The 19,348-nt window shown below is 44.6% G+C and overlaps 1 protein-coding gene across 1 annotated transcript in view; it reads left to right on the forward strand.

Annotated features, from left to right (window-relative positions):
• The window catches only part of grip2b (glutamate receptor interacting protein 2b), a 77,310-nt gene extending 59,784 nt beyond the window's left edge, over positions 1 to 17,526 (forward strand). Inside the window, exons 15-25 of the mRNA XM_056605498.1 lie at positions 1,452 to 1,515; positions 2,890 to 3,035; positions 4,579 to 4,723; positions 7,705 to 7,844; positions 8,382 to 8,582; positions 10,365 to 10,518; positions 10,834 to 10,948; positions 11,477 to 11,656; positions 12,153 to 12,413; positions 13,964 to 14,110; positions 14,910 to 17,526. Of these exons, the coding sequence (XP_056461473.1) occupies positions 1,452 to 1,515; positions 2,890 to 3,035; positions 4,579 to 4,723; positions 7,705 to 7,844; positions 8,382 to 8,582; positions 10,365 to 10,518; positions 10,834 to 10,948; positions 11,477 to 11,656; positions 12,153 to 12,413; positions 13,964 to 14,110; positions 14,910 to 15,053 (1,697 nt within the window). The 3' untranslated portion in view covers positions 15,054 to 17,526. The remainder of the gene's footprint in view (positions 1 to 1,451; positions 1,516 to 2,889; positions 3,036 to 4,578; positions 4,724 to 7,704; positions 7,845 to 8,381; positions 8,583 to 10,364; positions 10,519 to 10,833; positions 10,949 to 11,476; positions 11,657 to 12,152; positions 12,414 to 13,963; positions 14,111 to 14,909) is intronic.
• The last annotated feature ends 1,822 nt before the right edge of the window (positions 17,527 to 19,348 follow it).

Consider the following 19,348-nt stretch of genomic DNA (forward strand, 5'->3'; position numbering starts at 1 on the left):
GGAAATATTCATTGTAACACTTAATTTAATTATTGTACAAATACTTTTCTGATCCCAAAATTATATATAAATTAAAGAATGGCCGCTGAGATTCAGACCAGCACTTTATCGATGCTTTGAAACAGCTCAACATTCAGGTTTAATGATTCAATAAAAATAAATATAAAGAATGATCGATTTACAACATTTAATCCTGCTCCAACAAAAAATTCATGCTACATTAAGCAGAATCACATTTCAAATTCTTAGTCATTAACCAGCTCAATCATTCAACAGCTTTTATTATTAACGTTAGTACTAAGGTGAGGTCTTTCTGAAAGTAACTCACCAGGCAGTTGGTTTAAGACACGCTGAAACACGAAAGACATGAAGACAAACAAAAAGCACAAACGGATGAATGAACTCACATCCAGAAGGATCAGCCCACACACAATTAATGAAATAATGAATTTAAATGAAATAAACTTATCATAGAATAAGTTTGAAAATCATTTCGTTAGCTGTGTTGAGTATGAGCAGAAAGCAAATCCCAGCCATAACTCAAGGAGGTTGACCAAAGCGGTCACCCTCCTTCTCGATTGTTGAGTAACATTACCTGTAAGACATGAAAATTTCGTCTCCATTATAATCAGAATGTTTATGATCATTTGTATCATAATAACACAACAAGGAGAGGGGGGAAGGTCTACTTAACAACTATCTGATGATAACGTTCACCTGTGTGAGCATAGAGGGGCGCTTCATTATTATTGATTAATGCGCTTGTTATTCAGAGGTGTAAAAGCACGGATTATACTTTGAGATTATTTTAAACAATTTAATGGTTTTTGAGTGCATTTAAAAGCTGAAAAGAGGGAACATCTCAACATTCATGTAATTTATTAAGGTTATCCAATCTATACAGGGACCAATTTTACACATTCAAAGGCTGCCTTCGGAAGAGGATGAATTATCTGGACCAAAATTTAAGTTTCTTGGCTTGACATCTACTAGATCCAAACAAAAGCTTTATTGAATTTATTGAATAATTATGAAGCAGTTTGAGTGGCCGCTGGTCTGAAAAGCGCTTCACATATGCAGTCCATTTACCATCTACCTAATTGGACATAAATCTGAAATCCAAACATGAAAGATGAGATAAGATAATATATGAATCCCAAACAGGAATTAGACTCTGATAAATAGAAAGTAGAAATATTATAAATATTATAAGATAAGTAGAAATGTTATAAATATTAAAATGACACAAAAAGGCAGGTTTAGTGTGAAAGCAAAGTGATATTTTGCGGGTCCTTCTACCAGGAGAGCCACTACAGAGTTTTTACTGGTGGGATAGTATGAATGTTGAATGTTTAACATAATGCTTCCTTACGAAAAACATATGTTTCTAAGTTTATAAACAATGATCGGAATAGTTGTTGTTGCTTATGGTGATGTCATTGCCTCTTCAGCCAGTAAGAAGCCAGGAGAGCCCCTCATCATCTCTGACATCAAGAAGGCCAGCATGGCTCACAGGTATCTGCTCTACTCTATCCTACTATGATTACGATGTTATTTTTTACTATACTCTCTCTCTCTCTCTCTCTCTCTCTCTCTCTCTGTCTCTGTCTCTCTCTCTCTCTCTCTCTCTCTCTCTCTCTCTCTCTCTCTCTCTCTCTCTCTCTCTCTCTCTCTCTCTCTCTCTCTCTCTCTCTCTCTCTCTCTCTCTCTCTCTAACTCTATCTCTTACTCTATCTCTCACTCTCTCGTTCATTCTTCCTCTGTGTCTATTAAATCAAATTCAATCGAGCTTGCATGGACAATACGATGTGCATTGCCAAAGCAGTTTAAAAATCCAACAAAAGAACGATATCAATATTGGCCATGTTAAATGTGTTGGTATCGCTCTCCCCCTCTCTCTCTCTCTCTTCCTCCGTAAAATCCCACCCCTCTCTTGCTCACCCACTCTACCTCCCCTATCCCTCACCCCCCTTTCCTCACCCTCTCTCCAATTCAACTAAATTGACAATTTATTTTATTGGCAGGATATGTTTTGCAAAAGCTTGTTTTATTGAATAAGCCTGTGTCCCCCAGTAGGACACAGACTGTGTGAGGTGTCCCGTGTGAAGGGTACTGTTCAGCCCTGTGTCCCCCAGTAGGACACACACTGTGTGAGGTGTCCCGTGTGAAGGGCACTGTTCAGCCCTGTGTCCCCCAGTAGGACACACACTGTGAGAGGTGTCCCGTGTGAAGGGTACTGTTCAGCCCTGTGTCCCCCCAGTAGGACACACACTGTGAGAGGTGTCCCGTGTGAAGGGTACTGTTCAGCCCTGTGTCCCCCCAGTAGGACACACACTGTGAGAGGTGTCCCGTGTGAAGGGTACTGTTCAGCCCTGTGTCCCCCCAGTAGGACACACACTGTGAGAGGTGTCCCGTGTGAAGGGCACTGTTCAGCCCTGTGTCCCCCAGTTGGACACACACTGTGAGAGGTGTCCCGTGTGAAGGGTACTGTTCAGCCCTGTGTCCCCCCAGTAGGACACACACTGTGAGAGGTGTCCCGTGTGAAGGGTACTGTTCAGCCCTGTGTCCCCCCAGTAGGACACACACTGTGAGAGGTGTCCCGTGTGAAGGGCACTGTTCAGCCCTGTGTCCCCCAGTTGGACACACACTGTGAGAGGTGTCCCGTGTGAAGGGTACTGTTCAGCCCTGTGTCCCCCCAGTAGGACACACACTGTGAGAGGTGTCCCGTGTGAAGGGTACTGTTCAGCCCTGTGTCCCCCAGTTGGACACACACTGTGAGAGGTGTCCCGTGTGAAGGGTGCTCTATAACCCTGTGTCCCCCCAGCAGGACACACACTGTGAGAGGTGTCCCGTGTGAAGGGTGCTCTATAACCCTGTGTCCCCCTGTAGGACGGGTACCCTGGAGCCCGGGGACAAGCTGCTGGCAATCGACAGCGTGCGGCTGGAGAGCTGCTCCCGGGAGGAGGCGGAGCATATCCTGCAGCAGTGCGAGGACCTCGTCAAGCTCAAGATACGCAAGGACGAGGACAACTCAGGTACCGCCGCCGGAGCCTGCACCCAGGGAGTGTCTGTGTGTTTGTGTGTGTGTGTGTGTGTGTGTGTGTGTGTGTGTGTGTGTGTGTGTGTGTGTGTGTGTGTGTGTGTGTGTGTGTGTGTGTGTGTGTGTGCGTGTGTGTGTGTGTGTGTGCGTGTGTGTGTGTGTGTGTATGTGTGTGTGTGTGTTTGTTTTATACTTCAAAACCCCCACACACATGCCTGTTCACCGCACTTCCCCCCCGGCTGTTCTGTGTGTGTATGTGTGTGTGTGTGTGTGTGTGTGTGTGTGTGTGTGTGTGTGTGTGTGTGTGTGTGTGTGTGTGTGTGTGTGTGTGTGTGTGTGTGTGTGTGTGTGTGTGTGTGTGTGTGTGTGTGTGTTTTGCACTAACAGGGCGTGTAACCAAACCGTTCTACTTAATGAGTAATGAAAACGCCTAGTTTTGTGGGACCATCCAGATATTCATCAGTCTTTGGCCTGGAAGCACCTTGATTTCCCAATATTGGCGCGGCCATGTGTAATTCTGAAACTTGTTGACGAGAGCAGGAGCTGGCTTCAATCTGGCCATATCCCGTTGGAAGCAAAGCAGAAACAGATTCTGCTCGGGGAAAAGCCTTCCGTGCAGATGTCTGTTGATGTTTTTATAATAGTTATTCAGTGTGTTCCCAAAAAGTAGTTTGATCGCTTCGTAGATTGCTTGACTTTTCTCTGTGGAGTACCTTGTTAGCCATGACCTCAAACTCCCTCCCCGGAGCATTGCATCATATAATTTAAAGGAAGAGGCTTTCAGCAACCTCAAGGTATCCCACCATGTTTTGATGATGCTATGGACTGCAATGTTGCAATCCATTTTCATGATGATTTATTTTATGTTTTAATTGGCGACTTAAAAAGCTACTATTGGAAGATGTTATGATGGGTGCTCTAACCTACCGGTTGCTACAGGTCACTTGGGTGGACGTAGCTGGAAAGTTATATAACGGCTTGTCATGGCGAATCAACAACACACCTGGAGGTGAAATATAATCATTTTTCAACACCCCATACGACCACTGGGGGGCAGTGTTTCCTAAGGATATCTCAGAAAAACACAAACACACAATCACAGGCACCTCTGTGGAGACTTGCAATGATTCATGGTGACACAGCACTGGGATGCCTGTTGTCATGGAAACCATATCCAACGTTTCTTTCATGACCTACTTTCTGAAAAAAGAGTGGTCTTGGATAGGTATGGTGGTGTACATCACAGTATATTTCTGCTATGTCGACGTCAGGCAGTTCCTATTATTATAATGTAGCAATGACATGACAATAATAGTGTAATGTGTTTTTATGCATGACTGTGTACAAATGTATGTCCCAGAAAAATACGTACGGTACTGGGTATTTATCGGTATTTATGTGTTTGCGTTAAGTATGTCCTACTCTGTGTATTATTACATGTTTGTGTTCTTCAAGACTCCTAATACAGTAGTTTAACATACAATAGATGAATGTTAAACTACTGTATTAAGGAGTTTTCCGTTTGTGTGTGCTGCCAGATGAGCAGGAGACGTCGGGCAGCATCGTGTACACGGTGGAGCTGAAGCGGTATGGAGGGCCTCTGGGCATCACCATCTCAGGCACCGAGGAGCCCTTTGACCCCATCACTATCTCTGGTCTGACCAGGAGGGGCCTGGCCGAGAGGTACACATACACTAGCACACATACACACACACAAACACACTCGCACACACCCTAGCACACACTCACACACACACATACCTACACACTCACACACACACACACACGCACGCATGCATGCACGCACACACACACGCGCACACACACACACACACACACACACACACACACAGACTAGCACATAAACACACACACACTCTCACACTCATTTTAGACTGGGCTTCAATCTGGAGCCACTAGACGATCTTTCTTTAGCCTCGCTCCATCCGCTCTTCATCTTCTCCTCACCAGCCCTTCATCCACTATTCATCCTCTCTTCATCCTCTCTTCACCTGCTCTTCATCCTTTCTTCATACTCTCGTCATCCGCTCTTCATCCTCTCTTCATCCTCTCCTCCTCCTCTCTTCATCCACTCTTCATCCTCTCTTCATCCGCTCTTCCTCCTCTCCTCATCCTCTCTTCATCCGCTCTTCATCCACTCTTCATCCTCTCCTCATCCTCTCTTCATCCGCTCTTCATCCTCTCTTCAGCCGCTCTTCATCCGCTCTTCATCCTCACTTCATCCGCTCTTCATCCTCTCTTCAGCCTCTCTTCATCCAATCTTCATCTACTCTTCCTCCTCTCCTCATCCTCTCTTCATCCTCTCTTCATCCTCTCTCTTCAAGCTCTCTTCAACTAATCTTCGTCCTCTCATCAGCTGCCCTTCATGCTCTCTTCATCCTCGCTGCTCCCACTCTTCGTCCTCCATTCCTCACTACACACAGTCCCCACAGACCCCACAGCCCCAACATTAACCTATCTGTTGAGTAAAGGGGCAAAGCTTTCTTAGTGAATATGTTGAGTTGGCATCGGTCAATGTTGTATTGTTCGGCCAACATTCCTTAGTTGGGTGTTGGTGTTTTATGGAGCAGTGTGCAAGATCTGTAGCATTGCAGCTGCTCTAAAGGTCAGGCCTCGCCTATCGCAAATAGTGGCAAGGAGCATATTGTTCCAGAAATAGCATGAATGTTTCACCAATCCCAGGTGTTCTAACAAAAATGGCGGGCCTGTTGTTTGACCAACCCCAGGTGCTGCCACATAAGTATCGCGCCTGTTTGACCGATCACAAGTGTCGCAAGAACAGCATCAAGCATGTTTGCTCTAATTAGAAGCAAGACAGCAGTCGTCTCAAGCCAGTTGTCAATAACCAACAAGAAGAGATACAACTTTAGCATTATGCTAAGAGCCAGCTCAGCATATCAGAAGAGATGTAACATGGGCATTATGCGAACAGTCTGCTCAGCTATACAAAGGCCAAGTTACAACCATGACAAGTTAGTTGAAAGTTTTAACAGGCACGTTCAGTCGAACCAAACACCAGTACTCTATTAATAGAGCATCTAGCCACTGTGCTATTGCAGGTCTCCCTCCACCTGGCTTCCCACACATGGTGGAGGGATATAAGCCATGTGATGAGGCTTTACACTGAGCCCAAGCACAGCATTAGGATTATCCCCACTCTAATATCTAGGGCGACGGCGGCTTCATTACTTTGGCCTGATTAGGGGGACAAATGTATTTATCAAATACATGCCTCCAAACATGTCTGATACTCGCCTCAAAGTATATTAATTACACACCTGAAAATATATCAAATTCAAATGAGGAGTATGAAAACTACTCATAATCCACGTTTGTTAACATTGGACACATTAAGTGTGACAGTTGAATTTAATGTTTCTCTTTAAATAGAATAACTGCTTAGGAATACTAACAAAACAATACAATGCAAAATGCTAACAACTGCTAGTACATCTGCTCATTCAAGTGATAACACTTGCCCACAGATTCTAAGTTTTTCTGCATGTAGATACATTTTATAACACAGTTTAATCCAATGTCAGTCCATTACTGGATTAGAGAGAGAGGAGAGAGAGAGTGGGATAGGGTGAGAGAGAGAGAGAGAGAGAGAGAGAGAGAGAGAGAGAGAGAGAGAGAGAGAGAGAGAGAGAGAGAGAGAGAGAGCGAGCTTGGGACAACTGTTATAGGAAAATTACAAGGACACACAAAATGCTCACACAAACATTGACTCACAGACCACAGTGCCAAATGTTGTTATCAGCAGTGTCACCAGTACATTTTTAATCAAGTACATGCATGCTGTAGTGTATGTGTCTGTGTTTGGCCCATTAGGTGTGTGTGTGTGTGTGTGTGTGTGTGTGTGTGTGTGTGTTTTCGTGTGTGTGTGTGTGTGTATGTGTGTGTGTGTGTGTGTGTGTGTGTGTGTGTGCTTGTGTGCGTTTATGCGTGTGCGTGTTTGACTGGGAAAGCAGTAGTGTAAGTGTGCGTGCATGTCTGTGGTGTGCATGGCAGTTATGCAGGTGTGTGTGTGTGTGTGTGTGTGTGCATGTGTGCGTGTGTGCCTGGGCATGTAGGTGTATAAGTGCGTGCATGTCTGTGGTGTGCATGACAGTTATGCAGTTGTGTGTGTGTGTGTGTGCGTGTCGGGGGGAAGTGAGTGTGATTGATGATAAGATTACGAGTAAACTTTAACCCAGTTGGCAAGGTCCTCAACGCATTGGTTCAACAAAACAAAGGGGTTTACATAGCACCCAAACTAGACCTTTCGTTTAGTTAGTCTAGGGTTGGCTGCAAACCGGGTTGACTCTGCTGTGGTTTTTAACCTGGTTAGCATCTTCCCAGAGAAGCATTGGGCCTGTCGCCCGTGAAGATGACGCTGGTGTTCTGCTGGTTAGCATGAACCTAGCAACCAGTCCAACAAAGGCATCAAAACAAAGTACAGGATGTTCCTTACACCATGTGCCGAGCAAGCCCCTGCCTGTACATGCATGGACGCCCACACACACACTCAGACACACACAAACACAATGGTGGTATTATATGTGATTCACACAAGTGAATGGATAACTGTGGTATGTTTCATTACATGTGTGTATGTATGTTTGTGCGTGCGTGCGTGCGTGCGTGCGTGTGTGTGTGTGCAGGACGGGGGCTATCCATGTGGGAGATCGTATCCTGGCCATCAACAGTGTGAGTCTGAAGGGGAAGCCGCTGAGCGAGGCCATCCACCTGCTGCAGATGGCCGGGGAGACGGTCACCCTGAAGATCAAGAAACAGCTGGACAGTGAGTTCACAACACTCACATTCACGTCCATATTTGACCTAGATCCAGAACAGGTGCTCCTTACTGATTCTTGTAGGAATATATATATATATATATATATATATATATATACACTAAGTATATATATATATATATATATATATATATATATATATATATATATATTTATACTTTTATTTAATCACCACAATCCAACAAAAGTACATATGTATATATATATATATATATATATATATATATATTCCTACAAGAATCAGTAAGGAGCACCTGTTCTGGATCTAGGTCAAATATGGACGTGAATGTGATTCTCATCCCAATTGGATTTATGTACTTTTGTATGATTGATTTGACAGAATAAAAGTTATTCTCCGTACAAGCATCTTTACGCCTAAGAGCTACTCTGATATCGACTGTACAGTCCTTTTTAACTCTTTGAATCTGCCTTGCCGGTGAGTTGCATCAGGTAAAAGCTTCTGCTCAATGATTCCACGTAGATGTAGGATCTATAAATATGAACACGCTCCCTACGTTTCCCAGATGGAGAGGAGAGGAAGGGAGAGGAGGGGGAGGAGGGGGAAGAGTCCATGGAGAACGACCTCAGTGACCCTGAGGACGATTTGACAGACAGCCAGCAGACCAATCAGCTGTCAGAGCTCTACTCCACCACCATCCCCAGTGTGGACTCCGCCCTGGAGTCCTGGGACGGCTCCGGGCTGGACGCCGGCTACGGCAGCCAGGGTAGGACACACACGTAAAGGTCAAAGGTCACCCAAGCATTGTCATTAAAGTGTAATAGAACCCCAATTCGAAACACTGAGATTTAGGAGAAGAAATGCGGCAAGAGTTCTCGGAAGTTGACATGTTTTCACCATGGTTATGACCCACTTCAACTTTAGAATACTTTATTGAAGATTAGTAGCATGCATTTTTGATTATGAGCGCTATATGGAGCAATGTTTTAGGATTAAATGTGCCACACAACTTTGTAGTATAGAGGTGCGATTAACACCCAATTATTCTACTCCCGTTACTCGAGGCGAAGTTGCTCACGCAAAACGCAAACTTTTCTCACGCAAGTCATTCAGCATGACTTTATATGTACTCACGCTGTGCATTCGCTTCTGGTGTGAACGCACGGTAACTGTCCGATAAGTTCACCCACTGCCCAAACGGAGCCTCAGCGTAACCTCTTGATGGTGCTGTGCCGTCGTGAGGTCAAATTGCAATGGAAAAGGCACGTTTCAATGTCACAAAAAGATCGAAGCAGAGCAGCATTTAAAAACTAAACAATTATCCTAGTATTTTAGACACAGTGAAAAAATGGCACAGACTACTATCTTAAAGATCATAAAAGACATATTAACATGGTTCAAACAAAAGAAAACAATATTTTGGGCCCTATTTTAACGGTCTAAAACGCAAGATAAGCGCCAAGTGCAAGTAGCTTTGTGCGCAAATCTAAAAAGGATTGGTCTGAGGTAGCTTAATTACCCCTAGGTGTGGTTTGGGCGTAACTTACAATAAACCGATGAGAGTGCCAGCTCCCATCCCCTTTAAGAGCCATGAGCGCATTTGAATCTGACGAGTTGATATTTTGACAGCGCGTCTGCAGTCTCCGATGAGATGGATGCACATGCATTTTAGACTTCAAATGGCTCAGTTTATTGCAAAATAATATGGCCTAATTCACGCATGGAATAAGGTTTTCTTCCACAACTTAACACACATATGATATGCAGTAACTGTAGTTATATTTAATGATATACGCAATACATTATAAACATCGTTTCTTATCAGTATTGTATGCATTATCGTTATCGACTTGTGTTCCTAATATGCATGTGTCCCCCCGTTAATATACATTTGGACTGTATTATGCGTTACGTGTTTAGTTTGAGTGTTTAAACAGATGGACGCACACACGCGCGCCCGCATTCATTCATTCTTTTTAACACTCACCCGCGGTAAAACAATGTTTGCTCACGATCAAATACTCATCAATCCTAAAAGTTATGGGCATGTACACGATGTCTGTGTCAAGAAAATATGTGTTTGCTGTACGCTGTTTGCAGATGCATTGATTTAAAGTACAACTTATCACCGCTGTATCAGCTGTTCTTTCCCAAATAATTTACCAAGAATGTGTGGCTAGGTAGATGAGAGAAGCAAAGTGTATGCGCGAGGTGCACAAGCAACATTATGCATGCGCCCTTAAAATAGCGTCTGAACAACGTGCCACTGACTTTAAACCAGGTATTGCCTGGTTTGTGGTGCAAGTGGTTTCTGAAACTGCAAAATAGCCCCAGGGAAAGTTTGCGCCAGAATAGGCCTCCTCCTCTCGCCGAACCGCCCCTAGGGCGCAAGATCATTCCCTAATTTACCGACGCGTGGCGCAGGAGGGAAAAGAACGCTCTGCGCCAGTTGCAAACTAGCAACGACACAAGTCAATTGCGCCGGATGCAAGATAGGGCCCTTTGGGTTCACCGGTTCGAGACATTAATGAGCATTCCCACGCTGCAGGTACATACAGCCAGCAGGCGGCAGGTCTTGCTCTGCACCCTCATGAGTGGCGCTGCGCCAGACAGCCCGGCAGCCCGCCCCCTGCTGGCCGCAGGAAGAACTACCCCTTCAGCGACGGAGGATTCAGCGAGGACGATTGGGACAAGGGACCAGGGTAGGAGAAAGAGAGAGAAAGAGAGAGAAAGAGAGATTGGGGGAGAGGGGGTTGTATCTGTGTGAGTGTGTGTGTGTTTAGTCTATATTAGTTTCATTCATTTTTAATGAAGAGTATGCAAAAAGGCCATAAATTATGAATGTGTATATGTGTGCTGTGTGTGATGGTGTGTGTGCATGTGTGTGCTCTGTGTGTGTGTGTGTGTGTGTGTGTGTGTGTGTGTGTGTGTGTGTGTGTGTGTGTGTGTGTGTGTGTGTGTGTGTGTGTGTGTGTGTGTGTGTGTGTGTGTGTCTGTGTGTGTCTGTGTGTGTCCAGCTACAACAGCCAGCAGCCAGACGGTGTTCTTCTGGACCCAGAGGACAGTTTCTGGTGTCAGGCTCTCGAGGACCTGGAGACCTGCGGCCAATCAGAACTCCTCCGAGAGATAGAGGTAAGAGACCTTACACAGACAGGTAGGGGTTAGACAGTACACAGACAGGTAGGGGTTAGACAGCATACAAACAGGTAGGGGTTAGACAGCACACAGACAGGTAGGGGTTGGACAGTACACAGACAGGTAAGACACCGTACACAGACAGGTAGGGGTTGGACAGTACACAGACAGGTAGGGGTTAGACAGTACACAGACAGGTAGGGGTTAGACAGTACAGAGACAGGTAGGTGTTAGACAGCACACAGACAGGTAGGGGTTGGACAGTACACAGACAGGTAGGACACCGTACACAGACAGGTAGGGGTTAGACAGTACACGGACAGGTAGGGTTTAGACAGTACAGAGAGTGAGGGGTTAGACAGTTCACAGAAAGGTAGGGGTTAGACAGTACACACACAGGTAGAGGTTAGTACACAGAGACAGGTCATTAAGGAGCAGGTAGGGGCTATACAGTACAAAGACAGGTCCTTAAGTCATAGGTAGGGGCTAGACAATGTATTTTAATTCATGTGTTCCTGTGTGTAGGCGTCCATCATGACTGGCTCGGCCATCAGTCTGGGTGTGGACGGAGTCCCAAAAGCCGGCCAAGACCCCCTACTGAGCCTCGGCCGAATCAGCCCCCTGAGCAGGAACTCCCTGCTGCATCAGGGAGCTCACCTCCACGAGGAGGCCCACCTCCACCATGAGCACCAGCTGCACCAGGAGGCCCTGCTACACAAAGGTACAGGAAGTCAGAAGACTGCTACGTTAATTGCTATTGCTATTATAGTTGTATTCCTATCGTATTGTAATATATTTATTTGTGGTCATGTTCTGAAATCCAGTACTACGTGAGACAGTACTACGTGAGACAGATGCATGTGCATCTGTCTCATAATGTTCATACAGAAATCCAGTACGTAGTACTGGATTTCAGAAATCCACAGAAATCCAGTACGTAGTACTGGATCCAGTACGTAGTACTGGATTTCTGTATGATATGATGCAGTACATATTCTGGGACACTATGGAAGCAGAATTTAATCTGAAATATATACAGATTTTACCAATACAGGCAACGTAATTCATAACGTCGATGTGTGTTTCAGAAATACTGTATATCCCTGCAATACCGGTGGATTACAGAGCCCTGTTTCAGAAATGTGTTTTCGAAGATAACTGTCTCTGATTATTTTGAAAACAAGAACTCTTCCTTCTAGAGGCACAGCTGCACCAGGAGGCCCACCTGCGCCAGGAGGCCAATCTGCGCCAGGAGGCCCATCTGCACCAAGAGGCCCACCTGCACCAGGGGCACCACCTGCTCCAGGAGGCCCACCTGCACCAAGATGCCCGTTCCCCTCACCTGCACCAGGATTCCAAATCCAAGGCCTCCCTCAGGGTGTCAGAGAGGACGTGGGAGTCACGCCGGATTAAAGAGGAGATGCAGGAGATCCTTTCTCCAAACCCCCTGGAGCTACACAAGGTAATGTGAAGTGGCTTGCCAGATGGCTGACTACTACTACTACGACTCCTCTTCGTCCCCTATGGGACATAAGGCTTAAAAACTCCCTGGCAGCATGTTTGGCCTCTACCCATGACAGGTTCATCTGTTCCAGCTCTTTAGACACATTTCTGCGCCAGTTGGTTTTTGGCATCCCTGGTTTTCTTTTGCCTGGTGGTGTCTATCTTAAGGCGACTTTGCGATGCGGGCCATCCTCAACACATGTCCTAGCCATCTCAGGTGTCTGTGCGTAATCTGCTTGGTGATGCTCGATTTCATGTACAGGTCATTGTTGGAGATCTTATTATGGCTAACCAAGTGACCACTAGTCATCACATCTAGCCAGCTGGTAGGCAACAAAAATAATCTTAAAATAGCATATAGTACACACAAAATAAGATAATCGAACATGAAGTATAGTCAAATAAATCTGTAAAGCACATATAATGACACTTTTCCCTTCGCCGTGTTCAACAAGGAAGACAACAAACACCAGCAACGTGTTCTGTTCCAATCATCTAAATCCCTAATGTGACATAATCTTTGGTGAAGACACAGTTCCAATTGGAATGGCTGATGGATTTAGACCTCCAATAATAATGTCACATGACTTTATGGCATCCGGACCGGAAAAGCAAAAGCGTAACGTAGCCTGGTTGAATTGTACAGCGGGAAGGTTTCACATTTAATAAAGGATCACTTGTTCTTTCCAGTGTATCTGGAGAGCAGGAGCTAATGGGGAAGTGACGTATAGGTTAACTTGTGGAACACACGACAATGTTCTTCCGAGAGTCGTTTTTTCTATGAACAACATGATATTAACACCCTGGCAGGGTTGTGTCAGAGGGTTACAGCTTTCTATTCTTCCATTGCTTCACATGCACACATACTCATAGACCTGTGGCAGCCTGCAAGGGCCAAGGTTCTAAAGGTTGGATTTTCTTTGGTTTAGACAAGTCATGCTGGAACTTTGCCTAACAAACCTTATCCAAAATAAACAAAAGCCATTCAAACAGCACAGACTCCAAGCTACAAACACAAATCAAACCAAACTATGTTTGAATGAACTTCACCATTACTGACTAGACTAGACTTGCTTTAGCCGACTAGAATCAACTAGTCTACAATTTACCTATTTAACAAAACTAGAATACTGACTAACTAGATTATAGACAGGCTTAACTATAGTAAACTCGACTAAATGTAACTAGATTGGACCAGATTTAATAAGACTTTACGACACTATACTAGATCTAACCAGACAACACTAAACCTTTACTAGAATAGACCTAATTGGATCAGGCTAAACTCTACTAGCTCTTATCCACCTTGGCTTAACTAGACCTTTACTAGACTAGATCTAACTCGATCAGGCTGAACTAAACTAGCTCTTATCAAACTAGGAGTAACTAAACCTTTACAAGACTAGCTCTAACTAAATCAGGCTTATCTCAACTAGCAAACTAGGCTTAACTGAACCTTCCCTAACCCAGCCTGACCCCCACTCTGCTCTCCTGACCCCCACCCTGCAGGTGACGGTGATGAAGGACCCGGAGAGCGATGACTTTGGCTTCAGCGTGTCTGACGGCTTCCTGGAGAAGGGGGTTTACGTCAACATGATCCGGAACGACGGGCCCGCTGACCGCTCCGGTCTCAGGCCCTACGACCGGATCCTACAGGTCAGTATAGGAGGGCGCTCAGAACAACACACTCGATATCTACCTGATGCCGGGTTCTTGCTGACGCACTCATGAGCATTAAGATGAATCACGGAGGCTTCTTATTCAGACATTAAAGATCTTGTGCGGGCGGGGAGCATGACTCCTATGAACTACTGCTTCTTCTCTTGTTACTCAATATCGGAAGGCTGTAATGCACTCTCTCTGTCTCTCTTTCTCTCTCTCTCTCTCTCTCTCTCTCTCTCTCTCTCTCTCTCTCTCTCTCTCTCTCTCTCTCTCTCTCTCTCTCTCTCTCTCTCTCTCTCTCTCTCTCTCTCTCCCTGTCATCTGTCTCTCTGTATCATCTCATATGATTGACCAATCTATTGTTGTTCTATCAATAGCAAGGAAGGATTCCGATCATTGTTGCACGCAGTCACTACGTCATTCCTACTGCGATTCAGATTGGATCCAGATTTGTACTCATATTATCAGACATGAGTAATTGAACATTACATTTTTACATTTTCTTCTTATTTGGAGTTCAATTATGGCAAGGCCATTCTAGTCAAACTGAGTTCTCATGCCGGTGCGGATCAAGCTTGTGATCAGGGCTGTGGTCTGGTCCTCATGTTGGTGTGGATCATGCTTGTGATCAGGGCTGTGGTCTGGTCCTCATGTTGGTGTGGATCATGCTTGTGATCAGGGCTGTGGTCTGGTCCTCATGTTGGCGTGGATCATGCTTGTGATCAGGGCTGTGGTCTGGTCCTCATGTTGGCGTGGATCATGCTTGTGATCAGGGCTGTGGTCTGGTCCTCAGGTGAACCACGTGCGGACCAGGGACTTTGACTGCTGCCTGGCCGTGCCCCTCATCACCGAGGCTGGAGACCGTCTGGAGCTGGTGGTCAGCCGGAACCCCCTGGAGGACAATAATAACACCATGGACCACCAGCTAGACCTGTAGCGTGAACACACACACACGCACACACACACGCACACGCACACGCACACACACGCACGCACACACACACACACACACACACACACACACACACACACACACACACACACACACACACACACACACACACACACACACACACACACACACACAACTAGCTCAATTCACAACGCACAATCCTGTTGTGTTACCGAGCATCCCACCAATGTGCCACATTTCAATACAAATTCCCTGACACGGCACAAATCACATAGTGAACATAATGCAGTCAATGCAAAAAGAAAACTGATCAATTTCAAATAGGAAGGCACATTCACCGATGCTAAGAGATCTACAGCACATTGAGGTCTTCTCTCTGGTCCACCAGATCTGTGAATTTTTCTCCAGCAGAGTGCAACAATCTCTGTGATGTTTCAGCCAACTGCCTTACTTTCGAACATGGTCACCTAATTTTAACAGGACTCCCTGTGACTACGGTTGGCTGATTTTAGTTGGACTTATTCGAGGAGACGTTAAGAACTTCGAGGCTCAAAGCACTTTGTGACGGACATGTCCAAGGCAACTGTCCAGGTCGGAGATGTAGCAAGGAATTTGATCTGTTTTTGCTGCTGCGCCTTGGACCGCTTCCCCAGAAGAATCCATGTGAAAAAAAAAAAACTAACCTCACTCTTCTCTTCCAGCCTTGTATTTTTCTTACAAGGAGTCATCCGACCACTAGCTCTAGAACTTTCTCTGTCGTAGTAATGCACGAAATCCCTGGTTTGTGAAGTCTTCGTCTCGGATGACGTTTTTGTTGCCGTTTGTCTTCACGCAGACACTGTCTAGAACCCAGAACAGATGTTTTACTTTTTTTGTTCTTCGGTGACCGATCAGTGCCCAGGATTTGAAACATCTTCTCAGAGCGTACGACATTGAGGCTCATGCCTGCGCTACAAAGACAAAAGAACGCTGATGTTTGAGTTTCAACTGTTACCGCACATTGAACTATTTCTGTAAAAGCATAGAAGGGACTATCCAATTGCTATCCTCAATGTTTTTGTAAATCAAACCAGAATTCATTTCATTTTTTGAGTTCTCTGTGATGCAGGTTGAGCATGGAGTCACAATCAGGTAATTATAACTGGTTATAATAGGTTCTGACTGGTTCTAATTTTGGACCAATCAGAACCACTGGTTGTAATAGCATGTATTTCTTCAGAGGTGTCCAGTGAGTTGGTGTAAATGTCACCATGGAGGTCCCAACAACATCCCTACAAGGTGCTGTCCCCATGAGTATAGGAGACCAGAGACACAGTCATGAACACACTTATTTTACAGGCACACACACACACACACACACACACACACACACACACACACACACACACACACACACACACACACACACACACACACACACACACACACACACACACACACACACGCACACATACACACACACACACACACACATACACGTGAACACATGCACAGACAAACACATACAAACACAGACACACACACAGACGTATACATACAAACACATACACAAACACACACACTATCACGCACATTCTATAATATATAAACATACTGTGTGTGTGTGTGTGTGTGTGTGTGTGTGTGTGTGTGTGTGTGTATGTGTGTGTGTGTTTGCTATGTATCTGGGCTATGAGGGCTATGCAGTGATACAGAACGAATATGAGGTGAGAACAACTGTGTGTGTGTTTGTTGAGCGTTTCATCGAGAAGAAGCATATCCTCTGTTTGGTTTTCAGTGTATCTTTCTCTCTCATTTTCTCTTTCTCTCTTTTGCTCAATCCCTCTCTCTCTCTCTCTCCTTCCCTATCACTTTCTATCTTGTCTCTCTCTCTCTTTCTCTTTCTCGCTCTCTTCCCCTGTTCAGTCATCTTGTTACATAAGACAATCAGAGTCCAACCGCTCCCTGTGTGTGTGTGTGTGTGTGTGTGTGTGTGTGTGTGTGTGTGTGTGTGTGTGTGTGTGTGTGTGTGTGTGTGTGTGTGTGTGTGTGTGTCTGTGTCTGTGTCTGTGTGTGTGTGTGTGCATGTATCTGTGTGTGTGTTTGTGTGTGTGTCTGTGTCTGAGGGTGATGGGGTTCATAAAGATAGTTCATGAAAGAAAGAGCGTGTTTGTGTGTGTCTGTGGGAAAGAGTGATAGGCCATGTGTGAGTGAGGCCTGAGCGTGAGCGAGAGAGAGACACACACACACATAGTAAGTGAGTGCATATGTGTGTGACAAAGAAAGAAAGACAGTGTGTACATTCATCGCACATTCCTCCTCTTTTGCCCCCTCTCTTCTATGTATTCTAGATCTACAACAGTGACTTTGTTCTGTCTGGCTAGACAGATGCCTGAATGAACAATATTCAATAGTAATGCATTCATTATTCAATAAAAATGCATTATTATTCAAAAGTCGATGAATTTATTGACATGGAGAACATACAATGCTTATTTCACCTGAAGCACTTACAAAAAAGCACACTGTTTATTAACCGTTGTACTTTCCTGTTTCATGTTTGAGTGTTTTCTACAAAATATGTCGATGAAAAGACAAACATTTAAAGAATCATACAAAAGTTGAAATACTGATATAAAAAAAGCCTTTTTCAATTATGTGTGTGTGTGTGTGTGCATGCAGGGGTCTTTGTGTGTGTGTGTGGGGGGTGTGTGGGTGCATGAGTGCGTGTGTCAGTGTGTGTGTGTGTGTGTGTGTGTGTGTGTGTGTGTGTGTGTGTGTGTGTGTGTGTGTGTGTGTGTGTGTGTGTGTGTGTGTGTGTGTGTGTGTGTGTGTGTGTGTGTGTGTGTGTGTATATATTTGGCCATCCATACCCTATGCATTATCCAGTCAAGGTCAGTATAACAGCCCAATCCGGACAGGAGACAGGGGACAAAGGCTTTTCACTGGTTGGAGGATTTCAAAAGATGCATTGTGATTGGCGAGAGAAACAAATGATTGCAGCCAATCACTCATCTCTTAAAGCCCTTTACTATATATATATATATATATATATATATATATATATATAGCCATTTTAAATGGTGGTGTTTGTATATGTATACAGCACAGAGGAAGAAAAATGGTTGAGGTAAAGGCCGACATTCGAAATGGAAAGGGACATTTACACTAGAGATCTAAGGGGATATGAGTTTGTTGGTTGACCATGTCAAATTGACTTCAGTCATTTCTCTCTCAAACTGCTTGGCAGCCTAGTGTAACAGAGAGGTGCATTGAGGTTCCCTGGGGGTCCCCTGGAGATCGTTGGAGTCAGAGAGGGTAGGCTGAAGGTCATCAGGGGTTGGGTTCCGGATTGGGCACAGAAACCTACCATGTGTGCTGATATGGTGTATTTTTTCACATGTGTAAAGTTCTATTCTATGTAAAATAGTATTTTTCTATGATATTACTCTTCCGCTGAGAAGGAACGGAAGCACATGTGCGTGGCCACAGGAGGGGAAAACAAAGTGTGTCGGTGTTGTTGTTTTGGGTGTCATTTTGGTGGTTTTTTAAAGATTCAAAGAGTGTACTGCGATACTTCTCTTTTAAGAAGAATTCAATAATAGGTTCAAGATGAAATTATGAGGAAAAATTAACATAATAAAATGGTTTTATTTTACATTGCTTGTCTGTGTGTCTATTTCTTTGTTAGTCTGACTTCTCACCCAGCATTGGTTTAAAAAGTGTATCTGTTTTTAGTTTGAGGTGAACGAGTTGTATATTTGTAGTGTGCTGCAATTTGTATCTGCATTTGAGTATATTTGTTAATTTGATCTCAAATCCGTTGTTGAGAGACAGAGAAGGGGGAGTGGGAGAAGAAGATAAAAAGGGAGGACAGAGATAAAGAGAAAGAGAGAGAGGAGGAGAGGGGTGTGAGAGAGGGAGAGTGAATGAGAGAGATGACTTGACCTTTACGCAAAACAAAGGAACAATGTAAACGTGCACAGAAAGCCTTTATGTGCAGAAGAAACACACACACACAGTCACACAAATTGGCCCACTCTTACAATAGTTAGCATACCTGTCCATAACTCACTGTAACACATTAAGACAAGCTAGGGAAGAGTCTGTCCTCAGGACAATCAGTAAATGCTTCCTCAGTAAGTCCTGTCCATGAACTTCAGTAGAATGGGCTGAGTATAATGAGTTTCCAGCCCTGCTACAGCTCATATCCTCGCAGCTCTCTCTAACATGGTCACGCTTGCTGTCGGGATTAAACTGTTCAGAAATCTGGTTCCCCAAATATATCATTACGTTCTACCCAAAATGCACTGTGAGAGTAGTTTTATGCAACGGGTTAA

This window comes from Gadus chalcogrammus, chromosome 13, assembly GCF_026213295.1.
Source record: "Gadus chalcogrammus isolate NIFS_2021 chromosome 13, NIFS_Gcha_1.0, whole genome shotgun sequence".
NCBI lineage: Eukaryota > Metazoa > Chordata > Actinopteri > Gadiformes > Gadidae > Gadus > Gadus chalcogrammus.